Source organism: Electrophorus electricus, chromosome 4 (assembly GCF_041902795.1).
Source record: "Electrophorus electricus isolate QZ-2024a chromosome 4, ASM4190279v1, whole genome shotgun sequence".
Taxonomy (NCBI): domain Eukaryota; kingdom Metazoa; phylum Chordata; class Actinopteri; order Gymnotiformes; family Gymnotidae; genus Electrophorus; species Electrophorus electricus.
The window spans coordinates 29,497,535-29,521,504 of NC_137500.1; the positions used below are offsets into that span (position 1 = coordinate 29,497,535).

Genomic DNA, 23,970 nt, shown 5'->3' on the forward strand with positions numbered 1-23,970 from the left:
AACATAATACAATGAAGACTACTGCCTTCTTTTTATCTGTGATGCTCAGATATTATTAAACCTTATTCCAAGTCTTTTCAGAACACCTAGTTCATCAATACATCAAGCTGTATGGAGTTTGTGTGCACCTAGCCACTGTGGAACAAGAATTCAATCAGTGCCTGGACAGGCACTTATTGCTCTTCAGGGGACTAAAGGAGATGGTTAAGCACAGGGATTGGGAAGAACTGACTTATGTCGACAGATTTCAATAAAGCTAACTTAAATCCCTCGCGGTGGTCTTTGGAATTAGTACGCCGGGTGAGAAGTCAGAGCAATCCTTCTCCCAGAGTTGTCAGTGGAATGCCTCCTGTGTCTGAATAATGGATGTGCGGCATGGCGTGGCAGAGGGTCATGCAGGCCGTGGTGTGGGAAAAGGAGCACGGCGAGGCCTCGCCCTGCTGCTCGAGTGCTGGCACAGCAGACGTGGGCACGTGGGAGCTTGGCATCCCCTCCAGCCACTTCATGCTGACTGTAGTAATCTCTGAGGGCATGAAATTACCACCCATACAAACAGCAGGTTGATGTAATGTGAATGCTGAGTTTCACTAAGTTCTGAGAGATAGACTGGATAGGGGGAAAGGATCCAAAAGCACTATATTTGTTCTAATAGGATTTGAAATACTTCTGCCCTGGTCTATTCTTTGTTTAAACTATGAGGAAGGCTCCCTGCTACACCAGACTTTTTATACTGCAGTTATCTCATTTTGGTTTTGTGAGTAGTTATCAGATTTTAACATAATCATGACCTTCAGATGGCTTACATGTCCTAGTACATCATCAGCAAATGCTGAGAGCTGTTTAACAGGTGTAGTGGCTAAGCCAGGCCATGCCCTATGACCTTTCAGAGTTCAGAAGTCCTAGATGCAGCCATTCTGTATCAACAACCACCATGCAAACAACACATGTACCAGGGTTTTTCTGCCCTGATCAGACATCCTCTCCACACCCCAATAAGAACTATAGTCAGTGGCCACCCCAGAGAACAGCAGAGATAGCTATAGCCCCCTGTTTTTCTTTCCCTTCCTGGAGCTATTGACAGTGTCTCCCTCATTTTTCATCCCTGTCTTTGATAGGATGTTACACAGAAGTGGCCAACTAACCCCTCCCCCCTCCTACAGAGGGAAAGGTTAAATAGAGGCTTGACTGGGGGTCAAGAGAAGGTATCGTATATATATATCCTCCATCAGCATGCTCTCTAATCAAAGAGGTCATGTATTATAGAAGACATCTATCTGTGAAAATTGACATATAGCTGTCTGCAGCAGCCACACAGTACCTAAATCACAGAGCCTAAAAATAAAGAGAACTGGCCAAACATTTAGGCAGATGCAAGCAACACATGTGTGATGCCAGCGAGGTTTACAAATACTAAACTGATGTTCATGGTAGCAGAAAGATTTCCAAGATGATTAAGAATTTAGTATAGTAAATTCCAAATGGCTGAGTAAAGTGTAGAGTTCCCCAAATACAAAGGTCTCGGTTTCAAGGCCTGTTTGTGGAATGAAAGTCTTCTCTATTATTGTCTACAGGATCAATTTTATTTTGCCCTATACTAACATTAAAATGCAGGGATAGCTCATTTGAGACTATTGGAGTTAAGTGCATTGCTCAAATACATCCTTAGCTCAAAGCTAAGTTCTCTTAGTACTGTGCTACTTGGAATGTGTAGAGGACATGTCTTGATAATGGTGTTTGCTGGCCAGCAGTCAAACCTGCACAAGTTCTGTGTTAGAATTCATTATTCAATGGCATATATTAATCTGTAAAAGCACAAACTCTGTTCCTTTGGAGAATGTTAATCATTTCATTTCAAATCCCACTGTGCCATCCTTGTAAGCACCCAGTGACGAGGTGTAGCCAGTGGTGTGCAATCAGACCCTTCTAACCCTTCAGAGAGGCGTAACACAAAATTGATGGAAAAAATGATACAAACTATTTTCTTGCAAAAAAAAAAGAAAAGAAATTAATACTATTCAAAACTGTACTACTCAAAATTGCTCATTAGTATGGCTGCAGGTGCTGACTGCTGTGTACATGCCTTCATGACTCTTCTAGTGATATTTTGAAGTCTGTTAGCAAGGAAAATCAGGAAATCTGACAAATGAAATTATGATTTTCACTGTGGGAGCTGGACTATAGCACCCTGGCCCTTCTCATCATTCAGACAGGCAGATCACCATGGTCAGCTACAACCTGTGTGAAACAGCAAGGCTTGCGGACTAGCTGCAACTTGCTGTGCTCACTGGTATAAAATGGGTTTAACAACTAGCCTACAGCAATAAACGCCACTTTTGTTTTGTCAACTGTAGTTGCAGTTTGAGGACTGCTGAGCTGTATTTTGGGAATGCAAACAATAATTTAAGGTTGTGTGTAATGGGGGAGGCGGGGCTATGCAGAAGGTGTAAATGCTTTATGCACTGCCCACCACTGGGTTTAACTCACAGTAAACGAGAGGCGTATGTCAAAAGTAGTGGAAGGCGAAGTGCAGAATCAGCACAGGTATGCATGCTTGCCCCTGGGCAGCTGATTCTGCTGTTGATCCTTAACTTGTGGCTCCATAAGCTACACACTCCCACAGTCACTGCCCAGCTTTGAGCTATTTACAGAGCAGCAGCATCAACACATTAGGAAATGCCATAACACTGTGTCTGCCAGGACAAGCAGGCTTGGCAAAGATTTTCTTCTGATATCTGATTTAAGAGAAAAAAAAGATCTTCTTGGTACAGGACCTTACCAGGCTGAAAAAATAACTCCAATGAAGAGTCTGTACTAGCAGCAGAAAATGTAATCCATGACCACGCATAATCTGGCCCTGGAAATGTACCACATGGATTCTTAAAAAGAAATAACATGCGTTATGGATTTAAAACTCTTTTAAAAAAAGAAATTTATCTAATCATCGATCTGAGTGCAGACTCAGACTTATTTATTTATTATTTTGTGGTTATCTCAGGTCTCTGATTGCATTCCTTCTACCCCTGCTGCACCTCACAGTGTTCAAAGACCTGGCAATGGTTAAAGAAGAATTGTGATGTAAATCATTTGATCAAGTCTGTTAGCAGCTGTTGCCTGAGACAAAACATGTTCTCTGCATGACCAGCAGATGAAGGAATAAAGCAAGACAGATTATGCATCCACTCTGACTAGCAATCAGTGGCTGACCACAGGCATTCTGTGCTGAGAGAGAGAGAAGCCTATTCACAGAAAATGAGCAGGGTGTGACGATGTATGCAGGAAAACTTGAACGTCGGGCGAGCAGTTCATTAGAAGCTTCCAATATAAACACACGACATCTAATCCATTCAACTGATCTGCCTTACTTACATTGCTGAATCAATGTGTGTTTCTGGGAACAGGGCGAAATGAATTTACAGAGTGATGTTTCACAGTTGGTGAACATGCAGTCTCAATAAGCATGTAGCATCTCCAAAGATGTCTCTGTCAGAGCCATATTATCAGAAGCAAGAAACAGGCAGAAAACAGGCACAATAGCATTAGGTTTTCCCTGAAACACTTACTGAAAGTACTCTGTTCAGACTGGAGTAGCAAGAAAACCCCTTGTGTGGCTGCGAGGTGAAGAGAACTTTAGTGCCAATTAATATGCTGTGCATAGAGTGAATCCTCCTGGCAGTAATTGAAATGATCCAATTAAAACTCCCTGATAGGAGTTTATCTCCTGGGCAGTAACAAGCACCCGGAGGACATGCAGCAAGAGATGGAACAAAGGACCAGCTTTCCAGCAGCCTACCTGGGTTTAACATACCTGAGTTTCAAAATGTGTAACAGAATGGAATAGTTTTCCTCCCTGGACTGTTAAATAAAGTCACGATTTTGAACTGTCTGACTGCCTGCCTAGCAGTGGGACCGAGGCCTGATGAAATGCTAAATGTTTCCTATTTCTTTCTGTCTGTCTTTCTCACACTTTAACATTCTCTCTCTCTCTCTCTCTCTCTCTCTCTCTCTCTCTCTCTCTCTCTTATTCTTTCTCTCTCTCCTTCTCTCATTCTCTCTCACTTTCTCTCTATTCTTTCTCTCTATCTCTCTTATTCTCTCTCTCTCTTTCTCCCTCTCATTCTCTCTCTCTCTCTTTCTCCCTCTCATTCTCTCTCTTTTATTCTCTCTCTTATTTCTCTCTCTCTTTCACACACACACACACACACACACACACACACACACACACACACACACACACACACACACACACACACATTCTCATTCTCATATCATTCTGCCAAAAGTCAAACTTTTCTGCTTATTGTGTGACCCAGTTTAACTGTTCATTCCAGTGAGTTTATCCATTTTAGTGTGACCCAGTTTAACTGTTCATTCCAGGTGAGTTTATCCATTTTAGTGTGCATCAGCCCCCTCTGTCACCTCCTCCTGAGTGTCATTTTAGTAGTGGCGTTTGCTTGGTCTGTCAGCGATATCAGCTATAGGCTGATACTTGATATGTCGCCGTGCCTGCTGTCCTATAGATCTCGCTTCCCATCTTCACCCTCCCACCAGAGCTCTGATCTCCACAGGCAGCTTTGCCTCCCACCTGGCTGGCATAGGGAAAGCCTTTCTCACTGCTTTACCACAAACACCGCAGCACTGTCGGGCTCTGCAGTGCACCGTCACATCTGTCACATGCTCTTTTCAGGCTTCCTCGCCCACCTACTGCTCTCAGCGTGTTCAAACCAGGTCATTCATGAAAGAGGTCAATGGAGACTTGCACAGGTTCAAGAAAGTCAGTCTGCTACCTTCAGCCAGTTAATGTCTGAATACAACCACAGTCTAAAATAAGTTATTACAACTGATACAATTGGATGGCATCTGGCGGTCTCTTGGGCACCCTGTATGCGTTATAGAGTGAGTAAACGGTTTCTCTGTACTTTGAACACACATGAAAAATCATTTCCTGTAGACAAACCAAAGGCATAAGCAATGCCAAGTACTGCCCATATTCCATCATTTCACCGTTTTTTTCATCCTAGTTGTGCAGCATGTAAGCCATATGAAAACTCTGCTCTAATTAATACCAGCATGTAAATTCAAAAACATACTAAGGTGTGAATCCTGGTGCTAAGAATATTTTTGTGCATTTTACCACCTAGCAGTGTGCAAAACCAAGCACAGTGAAATGCACAAGCTTTCACCCACTCCTCTCTTCAGTCTCTCGAATGCGCACTGATCAGCTCTGATTATCTGATTATAGACACATCTGATAAATGAGGCCTACAGTGTAGGAAGGAGAAGAAAAAAATTGGAAAAGAAGTGAGGATAAACAAGTAAAAGAAAGGAGGAGCAGAGTTGATGAAAGTAGCGAATGTAACAGCATACGTGTTGTGCTATGTGTGGCTCTGACCTCGACCACTCCATTCACATTATGCTCTGTAGAGGGGAGTTCTGCTCCAGCCTTGTGGCTCCAGCGCTGGCACAGTCCATTAAAATGGAAAAACAATCATGGGGCAGTGGGTGATGGGGTGTAGAGCATTTATAGCAGTCTCATTCTTCCCATCTGATGCAAGAGGTTTTCAGGAAAGGGCATGCTGTGGACACAGCTCGGGGGTGAACTCTTGACTGCCGTGAAGGATATGGAGAATCCTTCAGACTGTTTCCCTTTATAAAAATGAATGTCTCAAAAAAATAAATAAATAAAAGAACAATAAATTCAGTACCATGACTCATATAATTACCTATTAAAAGACCAATAAAGTTCAATGGTCATGAAGGTTTAGGGATTAAGCTAGTCCCAAGAACTGTGGTCACCCTGTTCAGTATGCACACCTTAATAGGTTATTTGTCCCAGCCATAAGGTTTAATTTATATAGCACCTTTCTTATACCAAAGGTGATTATACAAGCCAAAACACAGACTACATACCAAACAAAGCCAAAACAAATGTGGTGTGTTGGAACTGTACATTACAAATTACATTATATTCAGGTTTACAATGCTTTACAAGGATATACTACAAGTATTCTTAATGCTAAGCAACAACTTATTGTAGTTATACCTGCAGTTGTTATAGTTCAGTGCATTCTCACATTGAAACACACAGACCATTTCTACATGACAGAAACATCCAGAGCCAAAACAAATATCAACACCAACTTCCATAAGATGTGAACTTAGTGGCAGGGGCACTAATTGGCTGCCTGCATGGAAAATAATTTATAATTAGTGTTCTGTTTGGAAGGAGCTTCAGTAAGCATAAACAGAAAGTATTTGAAACAAACCATTACTCCCCCTGCTAAGTCTGAGCAGTACTCTAGAGCAGTCCCATCCCAGACCAGACAGGATTCTGTAGGGGAGTGAAGAGTCCCTCAAAAGCGCAGCAGTTTTAATGTATCAGTTGGTAGATGCTAAATTGACCCAGTTTGACCAGGTGCTGTAGCACCATCAGACACAGATCAACTAATCAGTTGTGACATGGCGCCGGAGTCAGCAAGCGAGGCGCATCAGTCGGCAACTAAGTGTTTTATTGATTAGCTCTTTCAAGTAGGTTTCTGAACAATGGCTGACACACTCTCCTCATAAACACTCAAACATTTATTTTTGATAAACCCACAAACATTTATTTCTGACCAGGTGCTGCTGGAAAAAATAACCAAGCACTTTTCTTTGCCATCAGATTTCTTAGCATTACATCAAAATAGACAGTCTGCTAACTAGACCATAGGCACAAGGCAACATTATAAGTTCCTGGACAATTTCTGAATATATCATAGTGAATTCCATCTATCCTATGCAATCTAAATCTGTTTATAAAATCTTGTATTGACCACTAAAGGAAGATATAAATATCATCTTATGACATAACAGTGATGGAATAACTCAGAGTATTATTGTATTTCTGGAGTATGACAATAATGCAACACAATGACCCAAGTTGGGAGCAGAAAACACAGAGTGCTGCATGTATTTGTGAGTATGTGAGTGTGAGATACAGCACTAAGAGGTGAGGCTGAATCTGTAGCTATTTATAGCTGTCTTAGTAGCCACAGGGAACAGCCACCATCTGCATAGAGCTCAGTGAGGAGTAGGCAAAGCCAAGCACAGCTTTAGACCAGAAAACTATCACCTCAAATTAGCAAACAGGCACCTACAGCAAGCATAAGTAGCCCAGAAAATTATGCAGACATAAACACAAAGATAGGATTACTTATGTAGAAAACAAAGGCACAATTATTATGGAAATGATAACCATGATTATTTTGCAGATATTTTGAGTACAGTCATCAACTGTGATTAACAGAGATTATACATTTTAATATAAATCACTCCACCAATGATTTATCAAGTAATAGGAAAATCAATAACATCTGTGATTGTTCAGAGCACTGACAGAACACTCAGTGGAAATTTCTGTAGGTTGAGTAGTCAGACAGATTCTGATACCGTGACTATGCTACAACAATAACAGCCACCTTCCTCTGCTGAATAATTGCACGTTTTCAAAAATATAGTTACAAATAATGTATGGTTTATTGTGCATCCTTACAAGAGCACACATGGAGGTAGGTACACACTGAAAGCAGCACAGAACTGCACATTTTTTTTTACAACAAAACCAACCTACATTAAATATCACAACCGTTATTCACAACTAATGATGTATATAGAAAATTCTTCATCCTCCTTTACCGCTCCAGATTTTGCCGCATCAGCATTGCTGAATGAGGTTCCTGCAATGCGCAGATTTCCAACACAATCTACTGCTGGACCCTTCATTTTACGCATGGGCTATTTATACAGCAGCTGCTATTTATAGCGGCATCACCACAGCCCATGGTTCTCCTCGGCTCCCTTAATGCAGACCTGCAGCAGACTCTGTTCAGACACACATGCAAACCACTGCAGAACTCTCTACATAGAAAATGGGAAAGGAGGAAAACATGATGGAGAAAAGAGAAAGAGAGAGCGAGAGATTAATTATGATAAGATGAAATATCATAAGATGAAGTATATATCTATTTTGACTAAATTTGCTTCCACATTTTCTTTAATCTCTTTTAAATTATGAAGGGCATATCAGAGGTCCCACTGAAAGTACTTCATTACCCATAGGCCTCTTCCTGCCTCAGAGCTCAGATGTTATTTCTTTCTGAGCAGCTCACTCAGGCCTTGTCACACTTCTATATTGTCGGTTTTCCCCACTAGACAACGAGGTTATCGCTCTTTGGAAGTGCATCATTTCCGGTCTCAGCAGGAACTGCTGCTTGGGGCCATCTGCACCATAACCAAATATTGGAGTATCTGACCATAAGAAAGAGCCAGTACTCACACATTATGTAACTGCCCTATTAGCATGTGCAGCCTGTCTTGGAAAAGGCAAGTCCAAGCTCCTAAGTGGCTCAGTGGTCTAGTGCTAGTCCTGTCATTTTGTGATTGCTGGTTTGATCGCCAGTAATGCTGGAGTCAGACCTGGGTGGGAGTCCAAGAGGGCATAATTGGCCTTGCTCTCTGGGTGAGTTGGATGCCCCATATCCTGACATGGTGCCAGCCAATCAGACTGTCTGCTTGCTGGGGAAGCAGGAGCTTGTGGTTGGTGTTCTCCAAGTGTGTTGGAAGGTCTGGTGTGCTTGTAGCAGAAGATAGTTGAAAAGAACACACATGTGCTAGCCTTCATCCTCCTCATCCTAACACTGGGAGAAAATTGGGGCAAACCCATGACAACATATGAATATCATTTTTTATAAAAAGCTAATTAATGTTAAAAATCAGACCTGGACATATGTATATTTTTAAAAGGTCATTTCCTGTGATTGAGAGAAAAGCTGTTTTGAATTACTGGTCAAAAGCAAACTATTACTCTGTTTTGCCTTGACATAATGTACTTTGATACAATAATTGGATCTCATATATATGGGCAGTGGTAGCTCAGTAGTAAGGTGTTCTCTTCCATACTAACTTAGGAATGTTCTGGATGCCAGCCAATCCTCAGGATGCTACAGAACCACCAGTTCTCAACATGCATAGCAATATAGGCTGCATTACATTTACAGCATTTAGCTGACACTTTTATCCAAAGCGACTTACAATTATGACTGAGTACAACTTGAGCAACTGAGGGTTAAGGGCCTTGCTCAGGGGCCCAAAAGTGGCAACTTGGCAGTGGTGGAGCTTGAACCAGCAACCTTCCAATTACAAATCAACTGAGCTGACACTGCATTACTACCACATATAGCTTCAGCAGAATCAAATGTACAATTAAAACTTTTTGTATTGTCAGTGTGATCTTCCAAATACTGTTAAAAAAAATCTGTGATAACAAAAGTCTACTGGATCCTTAGCAGAAGTTGGCTCAAAGGAAGCTATAATCCATGAACAACAAAACAAGGTTGATAGCTGTTAACATTCTGCCCTCTGGTGGTGCATGTAAAAACGTATCCAATAGATTTCAAATTGCGCTTGGATTAAATTTATTACTGGTTCAGTATGGCCAGAAAAGCTAAACAGTGATTATAAACAAACACCAGGAAAGAAGTGGGCAGTGAAAGTTGAGAGGAAGAGGAAGAGGGGTTTAGGCAGCGGGTGTTTTTAATAAAAGTATTTCCCTCTGTTCTTCCCTATTCCTGTGTGCAGAACAGAAGTAGTAAAATTTTAAGTTACAACCTGTGAAAAGTTAAAGTGTTTATAAAATCGATGACATGGCTTGATAGCTATACTGTAATGTTGGTTGCTTCTGTATTCATCCAGCTGTAAAACATTTTTGGCCTTGAGTAAGTGTTTTACTCCCAACATTCCATGCACAACAGACGGAAGAGTTGTCATTCCATAATGCGTTTTGCTTTTTTACTGGATTAGAAATATATTACAAGCTGTCATGATCCTTTTCTGGGTATGCACCATGCAATCTGGCAGTCTGAGAAACAAATCTGTGGCTGCCAGATTCCAGAATAATGCTACATAGTAGAATGCATAGTCCAGTAAAGTTTGTTGCGAGGGATAATGGTCTGAAGAGAGAGATTTTATATATATTCATCATGATGTTTGAAGAAATACCAGTATGGAGGGAGGGTTTGTCAGAAGATAGTGTGCTGGTGCTCTCTGCTACTTCCCTCCTTACCCATCCCCTATGCTTGCACAAGCTGCAATGAGTGAGTGCATGACATTACATATGAGAACGCTAAGACTCACTCAAAGGGCCATATTAACACTACAGGAGAGACACTGAAATGTGCAGACTATTCTGGAAAAAACAAACTGAATATCAAATTTCTTCTGCTGAAGAGATAGATGTGATACAATCACAGTTGTACAATGCATAGCCAAGTAGGGCAATTCTCAGCTTCAACCTCAATGTGAGAAGTAACTAAATAAACTAACTGTGGCTTCCACCATTTACAACTAAAGCAGATGATTACAGAGCTCATACCTCTAGATACAAATTCAAGACCAAATCATGATTTATGCATTCTGAATGGTTTAAAGAACAAAAGATGGCCTATGTGGTAATGAACTGTGACCCACACTCACTTTTGGAATATCACCCACTTGCCAAATCACATGACTATGACTGCCATGCTGCTGTGGACTGAGACATTGATACAGGAAGTCTGGCTGGACATGTCTTGAGCCGTGAGGGTGACCAATCTTTTGTCTCCCCCTATAATATCTCAGAGTTCAGAGCCCACTGAACTGTGGATCAGTTTGCTACACTGAATGAAAAAACTGCATGCAAAAGATTAAACGAAACCAAGACCCCAGCCTGGGGTCTGTGCTGCCCTGAGCTGTTGCTTCAGGCTATTACTTAGCACTGCAACAGTTCGGGCTTGCAACTCCCAGTCAGGATGTACAATCTCTCAAGGAATATGGCTGCTCTGCGAAAAGAAGCTTGCCTTGGACTACTGGTGGAAATGTATCCATAGGATTCTTTTTTTGTAGGACACTGAACAGGCATGCAACAGACTTTTGACTGGCAACAGCCAGAGGTGAGGAGAGTAGAGACTACAGCAGAGCTGCCTGAACACCCTCAAACACCATGTTATGTGAAACTCTTAGTGAGGTGCTGCAAAAGAAACTTTAAAATAAGCGACACTGACCTAGGCTACCTGCCTGCTGTCACCCAGTACTGGAATAGCTAGGCCGGTCTGGGAGTCTGTAAGAAGAACACTTCTCGGCTTCATACTTCATACAGAAGCTACATACTTCCTCGTCACAAATTCTAGCACAACACACCAACACGCACATGCACACACACACACACACACACACACACACATATATATATATAAAATTTAAACTCTCCTCGTCATAGTGTGCACGATTGTTGGTCATTGTAGGTGTCACGTCTTGATGTAATATTCCTTTCGTCATTGGTAAACGTATTCGTGTTTGTCGCATGTGTTTATTGTTGACCGTTTCATGTTTGTGTTTATCGTTTGTAATGCTTGTGAGTGCCGTTATCGTTCTATGTTTATATGTAAATAAATTTACGTCCCAGTCGCTGGAGTCTGTGCGTCCTGCCCCTCGCCCTGTGGCACTCGGGCCACCACACGTTTTATATATATATATACAATTTGAATAGCATAATTGAAGGTATATATATATATATATATATATATATATATATATATATATATATATATATACCTTCAATTATGCTATTCAAATTTCAAAGAGTACAAAATTGCTAAACAAAATAGCTTTAAGCATTTAGAAGTGCTGTTTAGATTTTGATGTTTCCTTGCAATATTAATTTGCTATACAAGGTTTTTGTTTTTAAACGCTTTTTTTTAACGCTCCCCTCCCATATTAGTCATAGGGAAGTATAATCTGTACTGTTTTCCTGTCAGCAGCCTGCCGTTTAACCATTTTGAAGTTTCTGTGCTGAAGCAACAGTCATCTCTGACAGGAAGTCAAATGCTACACATCGATACAAATGCTAAAACTACTTCAGCAATCAGTAAGTAAAGACAAAACATTCTTAAGGCTGCTTAATGCACTTCTTAAGGATTTGTGATAGTAATGACTTCTACCAAACTGTTGACTGTTTTTTTTATCATTAAAAATATCATCTTAATGTCAATATACAGAACATGGTTTTGACATTTCATAATGGCATGTTTATAAATGGTATATTTCTAAATAGATTTTTTGAAGTTGTCTCTTGCCTGATACATAATATTCATAATAGTTGTGATACTCATATGTAACAATGTTCATGGTAACTTAGTGAGCTCAACTTCCAGGAAGTGTGAAAAAACACAAAATATAATACCACCTCTATATGTTCATGTATCAGTTTGTATCTAATCATATATCGTATTTATCGTGATCATTCTCTAAGCCTATAAAAAAGAGGAAGTTTAAACAGCTCTTTCTGTAGAAAATTATCAGTGGGAGTAATGACAGTAGAAGAGTACAGGCAGCACAGGCAGTTTGACCACTTATGGCTGCCTGAAGCCCTGCTTCTATGTACTAAGGATTGCTGACCTTGAACTGAACTTCTGTTTTTTTTTTTTTCTGACAATTTCAGAATTCTGGACTTTAAGGGGCTTTCCAATATTTTCACCATCACATTCATGACTTGTAATCACATAAAAAGTATATGGTAATCTAAGATGTGTAATAGTTTCATAAGAGAGCAACTGATAAAATATAGTTGGGTTGTAAAATTAAGAAACCAACAAATGTTTTAGCAATTAAGCATTTACATTAACATATTTTGATATATTTATACTGATTTAATATATTTTAATGTTATCAATACAGCTTTCTTTTAATCTGGAGGAGACACTTGCTGGCCACTTTATTAGATAGTCTTATATTAAAGTCTTATATATTTAAAAGGTGCATTAATATACAATATAAATATGTAGCTCATCTGATGCATGCATAATCTTTCAGCCACCTTGTTTCTGACTAATTCTGACTGGATATCATTTGGGTAGGAGGCCATTGTCAAAACAGCATTCCTGACAGGGAACCTTGAGGTAGTATGGTAGTGAAAGTTATGTTGTTGTTGCTGAAATTGTATACTTCAGTGCAATGGTATTGTAAATGTAAACCCAAATGGAATTTGTCAAGAAGGCTATTTATATATGAAATACAATAAATTAAAAAAAACAGATAATTGGTTATACATCACTTTCTCAATTATCTTATCTATAAAAGGAATATTTGAAACATCTGTGGAGTTATGTAAAGAAGAGTATTTTCAAGAGTGGTTTAATGGTAAAATGTTGTATGATGTCAGATAGTCTACAGTTCATACAATGTGTTCCTTCTAAATTAGTTTTTCTAATAATGTAATTGGCAAATATATACTGCAGCTCACATAAAACCATCTTGAGAATGTAATATTATAAAGGACCTGATATTAAAAAGTAACAGAACATGAATTCCAAACATAAGAACTTGTACTAAAAGTGACTAACACTGACAAATATTGAAAGTCATTTGATTTATGATAAAACAATTGGCCCATCAAGAAAACAGAGCAAAACGAAATCTCTCTAACTTCATATAATCATTCGATCATTATGTGCTCATTGCTTTCTATGGATCTCCAATGCAATTTCAATGAAAAAAAAAATCAATGTCAAGGTAATAAGACATTTTAAAAACATTTTAAGTTTAAAATTCCAGGAAAACATTTTAGCAATACATAGAGTGAATATTTCTTACTATTGTGTATGGACGTATTTAGTAACTTGAGATTATTGTATTAGCAAATGTAATAATTTATCATTATTTAGTAATTAACAGTGTAAACTGTGGTCTTTTGTATTAGAGAATGCACCAGGCACTGTGTCTGAAGACCCTTCTCCTGCTGTCATTTGGAGGATATGGTAAAGCTTCACTGGATAGAAAAAGACCATAGTCTATATGTAGTATTTAACAAGGACACACAGTGTAATTGATGCAAAACAAAAGTTATTTCAGTGTTAACAGCACCCCCTTGTAGTGAATTATGTTAAGTCTGAGCGAGTGTGTGAGTTTGCATCTAAAATGTAATGTAGGCCAGAGTATTCTGTGAATACATACATAAAAGTTGTTTTTACTTCCCATATCTAAAATATGTTACTGTATTAGTCTTCTCCCAGGATCAATGTACAAAAGCCTCAGTGAGTACGTGTGATGACTGTATCAAGTCCGGACCAGCCTGTGCCTGGTGCCAAGAACTGGTGAGTACTGTGGTCTAGGATTAAGCACATGGCTCATTCACATAAACCCATTTAAATTACATTGAATGTACTTATGAGAGAGCTGGCAATGGTCCATCTTATCAAACACCACCCATTACTTAATTAGTCCATTGTTTTTACAAAATTAATAGTTTTAATACTCTGACAATTTTAAGTAGAACTAATTTGGTGTGGTTCAGTCTTTAAGTACAAGAAACATCTGAGTAGACACTTGGTGGGATAGGGTATAAAATGGGCATAGTTTTGCTTGTTTGTTTTCTTGATAACTGAGAAATGTAACGTGTGTTGGCCCGAGTGCCGCAGGGCGCGAGGAAGGACACACAGACTCCAGCAACTGGGACGTACACTTAGTTTACATATACGACACAACGGCACTCACACTTATCAAACAATGAACATGAAAGGGTTAACATTAAACAAACATGATACAGAAGTATACATCGAACATTAGCACGTCACACTCACACATTACGCCGACAAAGACCAACAACCTGCACCTCATTAGTCTGTATGTATATAAACCCGTGTTGAGGTGCAGGTGTGGTTACAAACAAAACAGGCCTCCCACTGCACGTGGCAGGCCGAACCACATGCCTCGAGGGCGGCGAGCGTTCCATGACAGAACCCCCTCCCAAGGGGCGCGGCTCCCGACGCAAGTCTCCGGGCGCCGTGTACACGTAAACACATAGCACGGCAGTGCCCGGCGCCCACCCAGTACCAGGCAGGCCAGGTGCCGCCAGCAAGGGAGACCTCGCAGAGAGAGGGAGAAAGGCAGCTTCCCTGCCTCTCTCAGGGCAGTCCGGTACGCTCCACACAATGTTGTGCCTGTAAACACAAAAAGGCGCAAACACACACGATAGAGCCAACACACAAACATAAGGCGCTGACATGACACCTGCCGTCCCCGCAGGCGGCTTGACGTGTCCGTGGCCTTGACACGCGGGGATGCACATCCGCCCCGGTTGCAGACGTGCTACCGCCCCTAACGGTCCTCCTCTCTTCCGCCGCTCTAGGAGCGTCCCTGAGGTGGTTTGCCTCCGAGGCTTTGGGCAGACCCTTCCAGTCTCGCTGGCGAGTCCGCTGAGGGGAAGGTGCTTAGGAGATCCCGCTGGCTCCACCCGACCGCCCTCTTCCTAGTGCCCCTCGGTCCTCCTCGGCCCAGGCTCCACAGCCTTAGGCCCCCCCCGAGAAATTCCGGGGGGTGTTCAACTCCGCCTCCGGAGAAGACACGGACCGCAATCATGGTCCTCTCCCTAATATCCTGAGATCCAGGCGGTAGTGCAGGGGGTGTCCACGCACCTCCTGCTGGGAAGTCCGTTCTTCGCTGAGGGAGTAGGCGTCCTGTGGTGATGGTCATTCTGTAATGCGTGTTGGCCCGAGTGCCGTAGGGCAAGGGCCAGGATGCACAGACTTCCTCGACAGGGACGAACATTTATTACATAAATGACAGCGGCACTCACATGTATTACAAACGATAAACATGAAACGCTTTGACATTTAAATAAACACAATACACAAGAATCCATCTAACACAAACACATTACACTCAGACATTACATCTACAATGACCAACAACGCCGCATACCCTGACTTGGGTTTAAATACACACAGACAAAAGGAGGTACAGGTGTGTGCAGGCGTGACCGCAAATGAAAGTCCTCCCACAGCACGTGGCTGGCCAAACCACGTGCCTCGCGGGAGGCGAGCGTTCCGTGACAACACTGAAGTATATTAACACAGAAGTACAGTTATTTGTACTGTACTCATACGAATATGAATTCACCATCACTTTTGCAGTGTGACATTAAAATGGGCTTTGAGCAAATTGTTATTATTTTTTTCTTGTCACGGAACGCTCGCCTCCCTCGAGGCACGTGGTTCGGCCCACCAAGTGCAGTGGGAGGACTGTCTTGTTTGTAACCACACCTGCACCTCATTAGTCTGTATGTATATAAACCCGTGTTAAAGTGTGCAGGTTGTTGGTCATTGTCGGCGTAATGTGTGAGTATGACGTGCTAATGTTTGATGTATACTTCTGTATCATGTTTGTTTAATGTTAACCCTTTCATGTTCATTGTTTGTGATAAGTGTGAGTGCCGTTGTGTCGTATATGTAAACTAAGTGTATGTCCCAGTTGCTGGAGTCTGTGCGTCCTGCCTCGTGCCCTGCGGCACTTGGGCCAACATGCATTACAGAATGACCATCACTACAGGATGCCTACTCCCTTGGTGAAGAATGGACTTCCTGGCAGGAGGTACGTGGACACCCCCTCCATTGCAGAGGTATGTGGACACCCCCTGCATCCCAGGATATTGGGGAGAGGACTGTGAGTGCTGTCCATGTCTTCTCCGGAGGTGGAGTTGAATACCCCCAGGAATTTCTTGGGGAGGGCCTAAGGCTGTGGAACCTGGGCTGAGGAGGACTGAGGGGCACCATGACGACCAGAAAGAGGGTGGTTGGGTGGAGTCAGCGGGATCTCCTGAGTCCCTTCCCCTCAGTGGACTCGCCAGCGACACTGGAAGGGTCTGCCCAAAGCCTTGGAGGCAAACTGTCTCTGGGATGCTCCTAGAGCGGCGGGAAAGAGGAGGACCGTTAGGGGCGGTAGCAGGTCTGGAACCGGGGTGGACGTGCACCCTTGTGTGTCCGTTGAGGCCATGGACACGTCAAGGCACCTGCTGGGACTACGGGTGCCACGTCACAGCGCCTTATGTTTGTGTGTTGGCGCTATTGTGTGTTTGTGTCTGCGCCCTTTGTACAGGCACAACGTCTTGTGGAGCATACCAGACCGCCCTGAGAGAGGCAGGGAAGCTGCCTTTCTCCCTCTTGCCGTGAGGTCTCCCTTGCTGGTGGCACCTGGCCTGCCTGGTACTGGATGGGTGCTGGGCATTGCCGTGCTGTTTTTTGTCTACGTGTACACATCACCCAGAGGTTCTCCTTAACTGGAAGGACGCTTCGGGAGCTGCGCCCCTTGGGAGGGGGTTCTGTCACGGAACACCCGCCTCCCGTGAGGCATGTGGTTTGGCCAGCCACATGCAGTGGGAGGACTTTTTTGTGGCCACGCCTGCACACACCTGTACCTCCTTTTGTCTGTGTGTATTTAAACCCACGTCAGGGTGTGTGCCGTTGTTGGTCATTGTAGACGTAATGTCTGAATTTAATGTGTTGGATGTATTGTGTATTTGTTTAAATGTCAAATCGTTTCATGTTTATCGTTTGTAATGCGTGTGAGTGCTGCTGTCATTTATATAATAAATGTTCATCCCTGAGGAAGTCTATGTGGCCTGCCCCTTGCCCTACGGCACTCGGGCTGACGCGCGTTACAAGTGTAAACATACTCCAGTGTAAATGCACTTCAGTGTAAATGTAGTCCAGTGTATGCTATCTGTATTATACTGCATTTACTTTTCTGCAAACCTAATTAATCTGATGCACAGAAATTAGCAACATAACATGATTAAAAAGGGTTTCAAAACAACTTGAACAGGAACTAAACATTTGTTACTGATTGTGGTATCAAAGCCAGCTTCCAAATCATGCATGCTCTTAATCATCTCCCACTGTACTTGGATCAGAATCAGCCAAACATTTTCACTTCATGGGGCAAAGGATTTCCACTCTCAAACACTGCCAGATATCTTAAATAAATTGTTGCTAATACCACTGCACTGAAGCAAACTGATATCAACTTTCTGTTTTGACAACAAAGAATTTTACCAAGCCTGGGGAGCAGGAAGCAGTACGATGTGACACAAGGACAGTGCTTCTGGGAAAAGGTTGCCTAGAGACAAATATTGTCAGCCCCAGGAGCAATCATAAGAAGGATAAAGACAGACCACTGTCTGGGGGCCAACACCAGAAAGATCCAGTTCAAATACAACCCCAAGAGATCACACTTGAGTTAAGACCAGGTATTCTAATTGAAATTACAAAAAAATAAATACAAATCAAAAGGTGTGTTTCCTGCTTTCCATTAGGCAGCACATTGTTGTGCTGGTTAATTCTACTTTCAACCATTTTTAAATGATGCAAAGCAGTCAGTTTCTAAAACTGCTTGTGGACATGCCTTAATCCCTTCAGAGACATCCCTGGTATAAGATAATGAGTTTTACTTGAACTTAAGTGAATAATTGGTTAAAACCTTTTTTCCCAGGTCACCCATTCACGTTCGAGTTTAAGTTTCAAAGGGCAGAGGGTTACCCAGTTGATCTGTATTATCTGATGGATCTGTCCTACTCAATGGGAGATGATTTGAAGAATGTGAAAAACCTGGGGATACAGTTACTTAACAAACTGAAAAGTATCACTGGACATGCAAGAATAGGTAAGAGGACATTATTAAGAAGGCATTAGGAGGACATTCAAACTCCAATAATTTGTTCAAAACCACTTTGTGAATGATGCATTAACTTGTTTTTTTTGTGCAGGCTTTGGCTCATTTGTTGATAAGACACTTCTCCCATTCACGGACACAAATGAAGAGAAACTGAAAAAGCCATGTCCACCCAAAGAAAAGGACTGTCAGCCAGCATTTGGCTTCCAGCATGTCCTCAATCTGACAGAGGATGCAGAATTATTCACTACTATGGTCTCTAAGCAGAACATATCTGGCAACCTGGACACTCCAGAGGGAAGTCTGGATGCCATCATGCAAGCTGTCACCTGTGTGGTGAGACTGCACTCAAAATCATTTCCCTAACATGACAGAAAAGCCTTCTTTTTGCTCATGGTCTTGTTCTTGGTATTCATGGTTTAACATGCAACAAGCCCACTCTGTGCACAGTGATGATGACATTCCATCTTACTGCAACATCTTTTCCAAATGCACAGGACCAGATCGGCTGGGGGAACAGCACACGGCTGCTTGTGCTGGCGACCGATGCCGGCTTCCACATGGCTGGAGATGGGAAGCTTGCTGGCATTCTAGAACCCAACAAAGAAACCTGCCAGCTGGACGGAAACATGTACAGCAAGAGCAACATTTGGGTACCTCTGACCACTTATGTTATACAGATGAATTGTAATAAATTAATTATGGTTGTATGGCTGCACTGGGTTTTTTTTTTGTTTGTTTTTTTTGTTTTGTTTTTTTTTGAGAATCCACTGAGAGATCCCTCTATTAGGTACACCTACTCTCTGTTTGGATGCTCTAATACACCATTGTTGGAAGCCATATTTTACTCTGAAGTTCTATACCATGTGTACCATGTGAGACATTAAGTCCTATATCCTGCAAACACTGTGATGTCAAGTCCTGTACCATGTGTACTCTGTGTACATGACATCCAGTACCCTGTGTACATTGTGACATTAAGTTTTGTACCCTGTGATACCTTTTCCTGGCCTCTTGACATTATTTTGACCAATACATTAATACATTGATACATACGGTTTATATGTAGGTATCAATATATGTAAATACGATTTATGCAAACATGCTTGAATACAACATGAAATATGAAATCTCCAGCACTTAATGAGAGAGGCCACTGGAAACATGGCACAACTGTGCAGTGACAAGAAAGGCCACCAGACATTTCACTTCTAAGTGCATGGGATTAGATAATAAAGGACTGGTATCCAATCTGTATAGATGCAGAGTAGGTGTACCTAATAATATTGAAATATTTTCTCCTCATGGATGATTCAAAAATACAATGCCCTGAGTTTTCACAACTGTAATTTCTCTGTCAGGATTACCCATCTGTTGGCCAGATAGCCAGAAAGTTGGAGAAGCAAAACATACAGCCTATTTTTGCTGTCACAGAGAACGTGGCAGATGTGTACACTGTGAGTAGTAATACCACAATATGCTAGACATTACCTCAAAAATAAAGAATGCATCCTGCACACTACCAAAAAGGTCAAGAAAATCCAATTGAGGTTTTTATCAATTTTATTTATACAACATACTTCTGATCTGTTTTGGTAGTGTGTGGCCTACATTCTTTATTTTTGTAGACATTCTATTATTTGCTTTATGCACCTAAAGCAAATGTCTTTCTGTTTGTTTTCTTGGATTGAGCACAACTTCAAACTTTTGTTTTTCATTACATTGACCTCATATTACAGTGACCTGATATTACTGTGACCTGACATTACAATTTCCTGAGCAGAGACAGAGATAGTGCTCATGGCTGTGGTCCTTTTTTTAGGAACTGAGCAAACTGATTCCTAAGTCTGCTGTTGGAGTACTAAGTGCTGATTCAAGCAATGTGGTCAACCTAATTGTGGAGGCATATAATGTGAGTTATATTTGTTCTCTCTATTTTGTTTTAACAAAATATTTGTAAATTGTAAAAATTTGGTATAATATTTATTTACAGAAACTGTCCTCCAGTGTAATTATGACCCATGATGTGCTTCCTGAAGACATAACAGTAAAGTACGCGTCTGACTGTGAAACAGGTGATAAGAAGGAAACCTGCAATGGTGTCACCATAGGAAAGAAGGTGAGTTCACTATTAACATGATCACATGCAGCACAGAGACCAGAACTATTTTTTTAATAATGAATTGTAATTACTTTTTTTCAATTAATGGTTTGTATTTTTTTTGGTAATAAATTAATAATTAATTATTAATAATTATTTTGTGAATTGGACAGTAAAAAACATTAGCAATTAGAGCAGGGTGATTTATACTGAGTAACCACTTAGGCAAACAAATTCTAGAGCTAAGGCTAGAGGCTACCAGTTTTCTTTAAGTCAGATGTTCTCTGCACATTCAGTTTCCAGTCATGTTTCCATGAATGACATGTCTTGAAATTGGGGTATGTCATGTCAGGCTATTTTGTGTACACATAAGAGCATCTATACAAATGTATGATTTATGATGTAATTCATAAGTGTTTGAATCAACATCGCATCGCAACATCACAACAGTGCATCGGCTGACATGCAGCTAACACCTTACCATTGGTTAACAACAGGAAATTCATGAAAGAGGCAAATAGGCTGACAGCATATTCAAGTTACAGGACTGACTTTAGAATACTTCAGTACTGCAAGAAGTGGTGGGTTACATCTTACATCTGACTGTAAAATGTATGGAAGTTTGTTTGACAACTCTAGAGTAGGTCTACCTTACAAAGTGATCACCCAGTGTAAAAAAATCATTTGTTTAATAATGATAAAATAGTAAAGCAGTAAGAGTCACTGCATGATGGGCTGAGACTGTCCACTCCTGTTATGGTGTTTGTGCTGAGTAGGGATTATGTTATTTTCTCCAGGTGACATTTAACATAACCGTGAAAGCAGAGTCATGCATAGACACAAAGTCTTTCAACATTGGCCCCATGGGCTTTCGGGAGAGACTGAAGGTCAATGTTAAAACACGATGCAAGTGCGAGTGTGATAACAGGATGTCCTTGCATGAACACTGTAATAACCGTGGCAGTGTCATCTGTGGCACATGCAGGTAAAAGACTGTCCCACACCCCACTCCCTTTTTTGCCCTGTGAAAATACAAAAAAAGGGTCAAACAGCGGCACTGATGTGTAATGCTTTTCATCCCCTCTCGCCGTAGATGCCAGGGAGGCTTCTTGGGACAACGTTGCGAATGTAGCCTTGGTGAGAAGGACGAGGCTACACTGAAGGCACAGTGCCGCAAAGACAACGGCACAGAGTGCGAGGGTCGCGGAGAATGTGAGTGTGGGGTGTGCAAGTGCCACCTTACCGAAGGAGGCCAATATTACTACGGCTCTCACTGCGAATGTGATAACGAGCACTGCGAGAAGTACCAGAACAAGCTGTGCGGAGGTAGTGCCATACACGTAACACACACACACACACACACACACACACACACACACACACACACACACACATACACACACAGACACACACCCCCACACACACACATACATACACACACAGACACACACCCACACACACACACATACACACACACACACACACACACACACACCCACACACACACACATACACACACACACACACACACACACACAGACACACACACACACATACACACACGCACACACACACACACACACACACACACACATCAGGGGAAGCCAAATTGAGCTTGTGATTATGTGGGGTTTTTTTTTTGACCAGGCAATGGTAATTGCCGCTGTGGTGTGTGTGAGTGTTTTGAGGACTTTGAGGGATCAGCATGTCAGTGCAGGAAATCCAATGATGCTTGTACCACAAGTGGAAGCGATTGCCATGGACGTGGCAAGTGTGTGTGCAACCAGTGTGTTTGCATGCGGGAATACAAGGGACCCAAATGTGAAAAATGTCATACTTGCCAACTGCCATGCCAGAAGTCTGGGTAAGGAAAACATCTTCGCTCCAGAACTTGGCATTGCTTATACACTGATGTCACGACAATGCATTAAGGGACTTCTTTAATATATTAATTCTCCCCCTTGCTAGCATAATATGCTCATATAGCCATTATTATATGCTAATATTCACATCTCCATGCCACATGTTAGGAGCTGCATTGAATGTCTAGCCTTTGGAACAGGATCATTTGCGAAGAACTGCTCAAAATCTTGTTCCCACCTTCAACACGAAATGAATGAGAAATTGATAAATAATGACTGTCGAGTAAAAGACCATGAAGGCTGTTGGATGTTCTTCTCCATGACTGAAAAAGATGGATTTGACAAGTATTCTGTCAAAATTCTCAAGGAGAGAGGTAAGACCAAATAAATAATACATTAGCACAATAAACTTGAGAGACAGATAGATCAGCATAAATAGCAACACCAAATATTTTTAATCCAGTGCCACTTCAAGCACTATGCAGCTCATCACTGATACCTTTTAACTATGCTAATTCCATGTCTGTGTTATGTAACAGCAAATAGCAAAAATTAGATAAGCATTTAACCTGCCTGGAGGGTACATGTTCTAGGACATGGCACCTCATTCATCTATGTCCATCCTGTGTGTTAGAATGTCCTGAGGGGCCCAATGTAGCAGCCATCGTGGGTGGTTCACTGGCAGCTGTGGCACTGATTGGATTTCTACTACTCCTTATCATCAAGGGTTTTATTTATGTAAAAGATCTCAAAGAGTGGAGAAATTTTGAAAAGGAAAAGCAGCGCTCTCAATGGGCAAAAGTATGTTTTTTTTGTTTGTTTGTTTTTTTACTGCATATCATATAACAAACCTTTATAATACACCTTTTAAACATCAAATATTCCTGAAATATAACAATTCCCTACTGAGTTGCATGTTCAGTGGAAGCACAGATTCAATGCACTGTGTCAGTGGATGGAATGTAATTTTTGTGTTCCTGCTCCAGGGTGACAATCCATTATTCCAAAAAGCAACCACAACTGTTGCAAATCCAGCATTTACTGGAGACTCCTAAAGCAGTTGTAGAACACTGCAGGGAAACTGAGCTATGCATATGAAATCCACCAGAGATGCCTACTGTGCGAGCTGTGACGTCTGTGAACAATCCTCAAGGATGTGGACTATTATCTGAGCCAGGTGATCGATGCTCTGCTTTAAACACCTTAGCCAGATGATCACCTGGGCAAGGGAGTCGACCTCTACAGGCTTCAACTGCCTCTGGAGACATGACCTGGAAACCTCCTGAGGACTGGATTAATATGTGACAGTGCAATTATATTTTTCGAATCCCTTGTTACATTTGCAAGTGTTTTTATCATGACTGCTTGCTTTGCCAGTCTTTCAATGTACAATGAATAGTCATATCAATGTATAATTGTACAAAGTTGAAGATACAATCTAAATAAACATATTTCTTGGCTAATATATTTTGATGCTTGAAGCATGCATGAAATGGA

The 23,970-nt window shown here is 41.5% G+C and overlaps 1 protein-coding gene across 4 annotated transcripts; it reads left to right on the plus strand.

The window, feature by feature from the left end:
* Positions 1–11,784: 11,784 nt before the first annotated feature.
* Positions 11,785–23,936, plus strand: itgb2 (integrin, beta 2). 4 transcript variants are annotated; one of them, XM_081713157.1, is made up of 17 exons: positions 11,846–11,935; positions 12,509–13,578; positions 13,766–13,823; positions 14,068–14,159; positions 17,887–18,088; positions 18,331–18,501; positions 18,605–18,846; positions 19,008–19,163; positions 19,872–19,967; positions 20,333–20,422; positions 20,504–20,629; positions 21,409–21,596; positions 21,705–21,937; positions 22,259–22,475; positions 22,642–22,847; positions 23,108–23,274; positions 23,460–23,936. In XM_081713157.1, exons 2-17 carry the CDS (start codon positions 13,555–13,557, stop codon positions 23,526–23,528), a joined length of 2,337 nt encoding a protein of 778 aa, XP_081569283.1. In that variant the 5' UTR covers positions 11,846–11,935; positions 12,509–13,554; the 3' UTR covers positions 23,529–23,936. The 4 variants fall into 4 exon arrangements, with proteins under 4 accessions (XP_026865540.2, XP_081569283.1, XP_081569284.1 ...); XM_081713158.1 differs by having other exon boundaries at positions 11,880–11,935; positions 12,509–12,583; XM_027009739.3 differs by lacking the exon at positions 12,509–13,578 and having other exon boundaries at positions 11,785–11,935.
* Positions 23,937–23,970: the final 34 nt, after the last annotated feature.

Bases quoted from the DNA above. Each gene is read 5' to 3' on its own strand.
- itgb2 (XM_027009739.3), top strand. From the start codon at position 11,912: ATGCTAAAACTACTTCAGCAATCA. The intron at 18,847-19,007 runs GTGAGACTGCAC...CCAAATGCACAG, and splicing joins TGCAAGCTGTCACCTGTGTG to GACCAGATCGGCTGGGGGAA. The intron at 20,630-21,408 runs GTGAGTTCACTA...TATTTTCTCCAG, and splicing joins GTGTCACCATAGGAAAGAAG to GTGACATTTAACATAACCGT.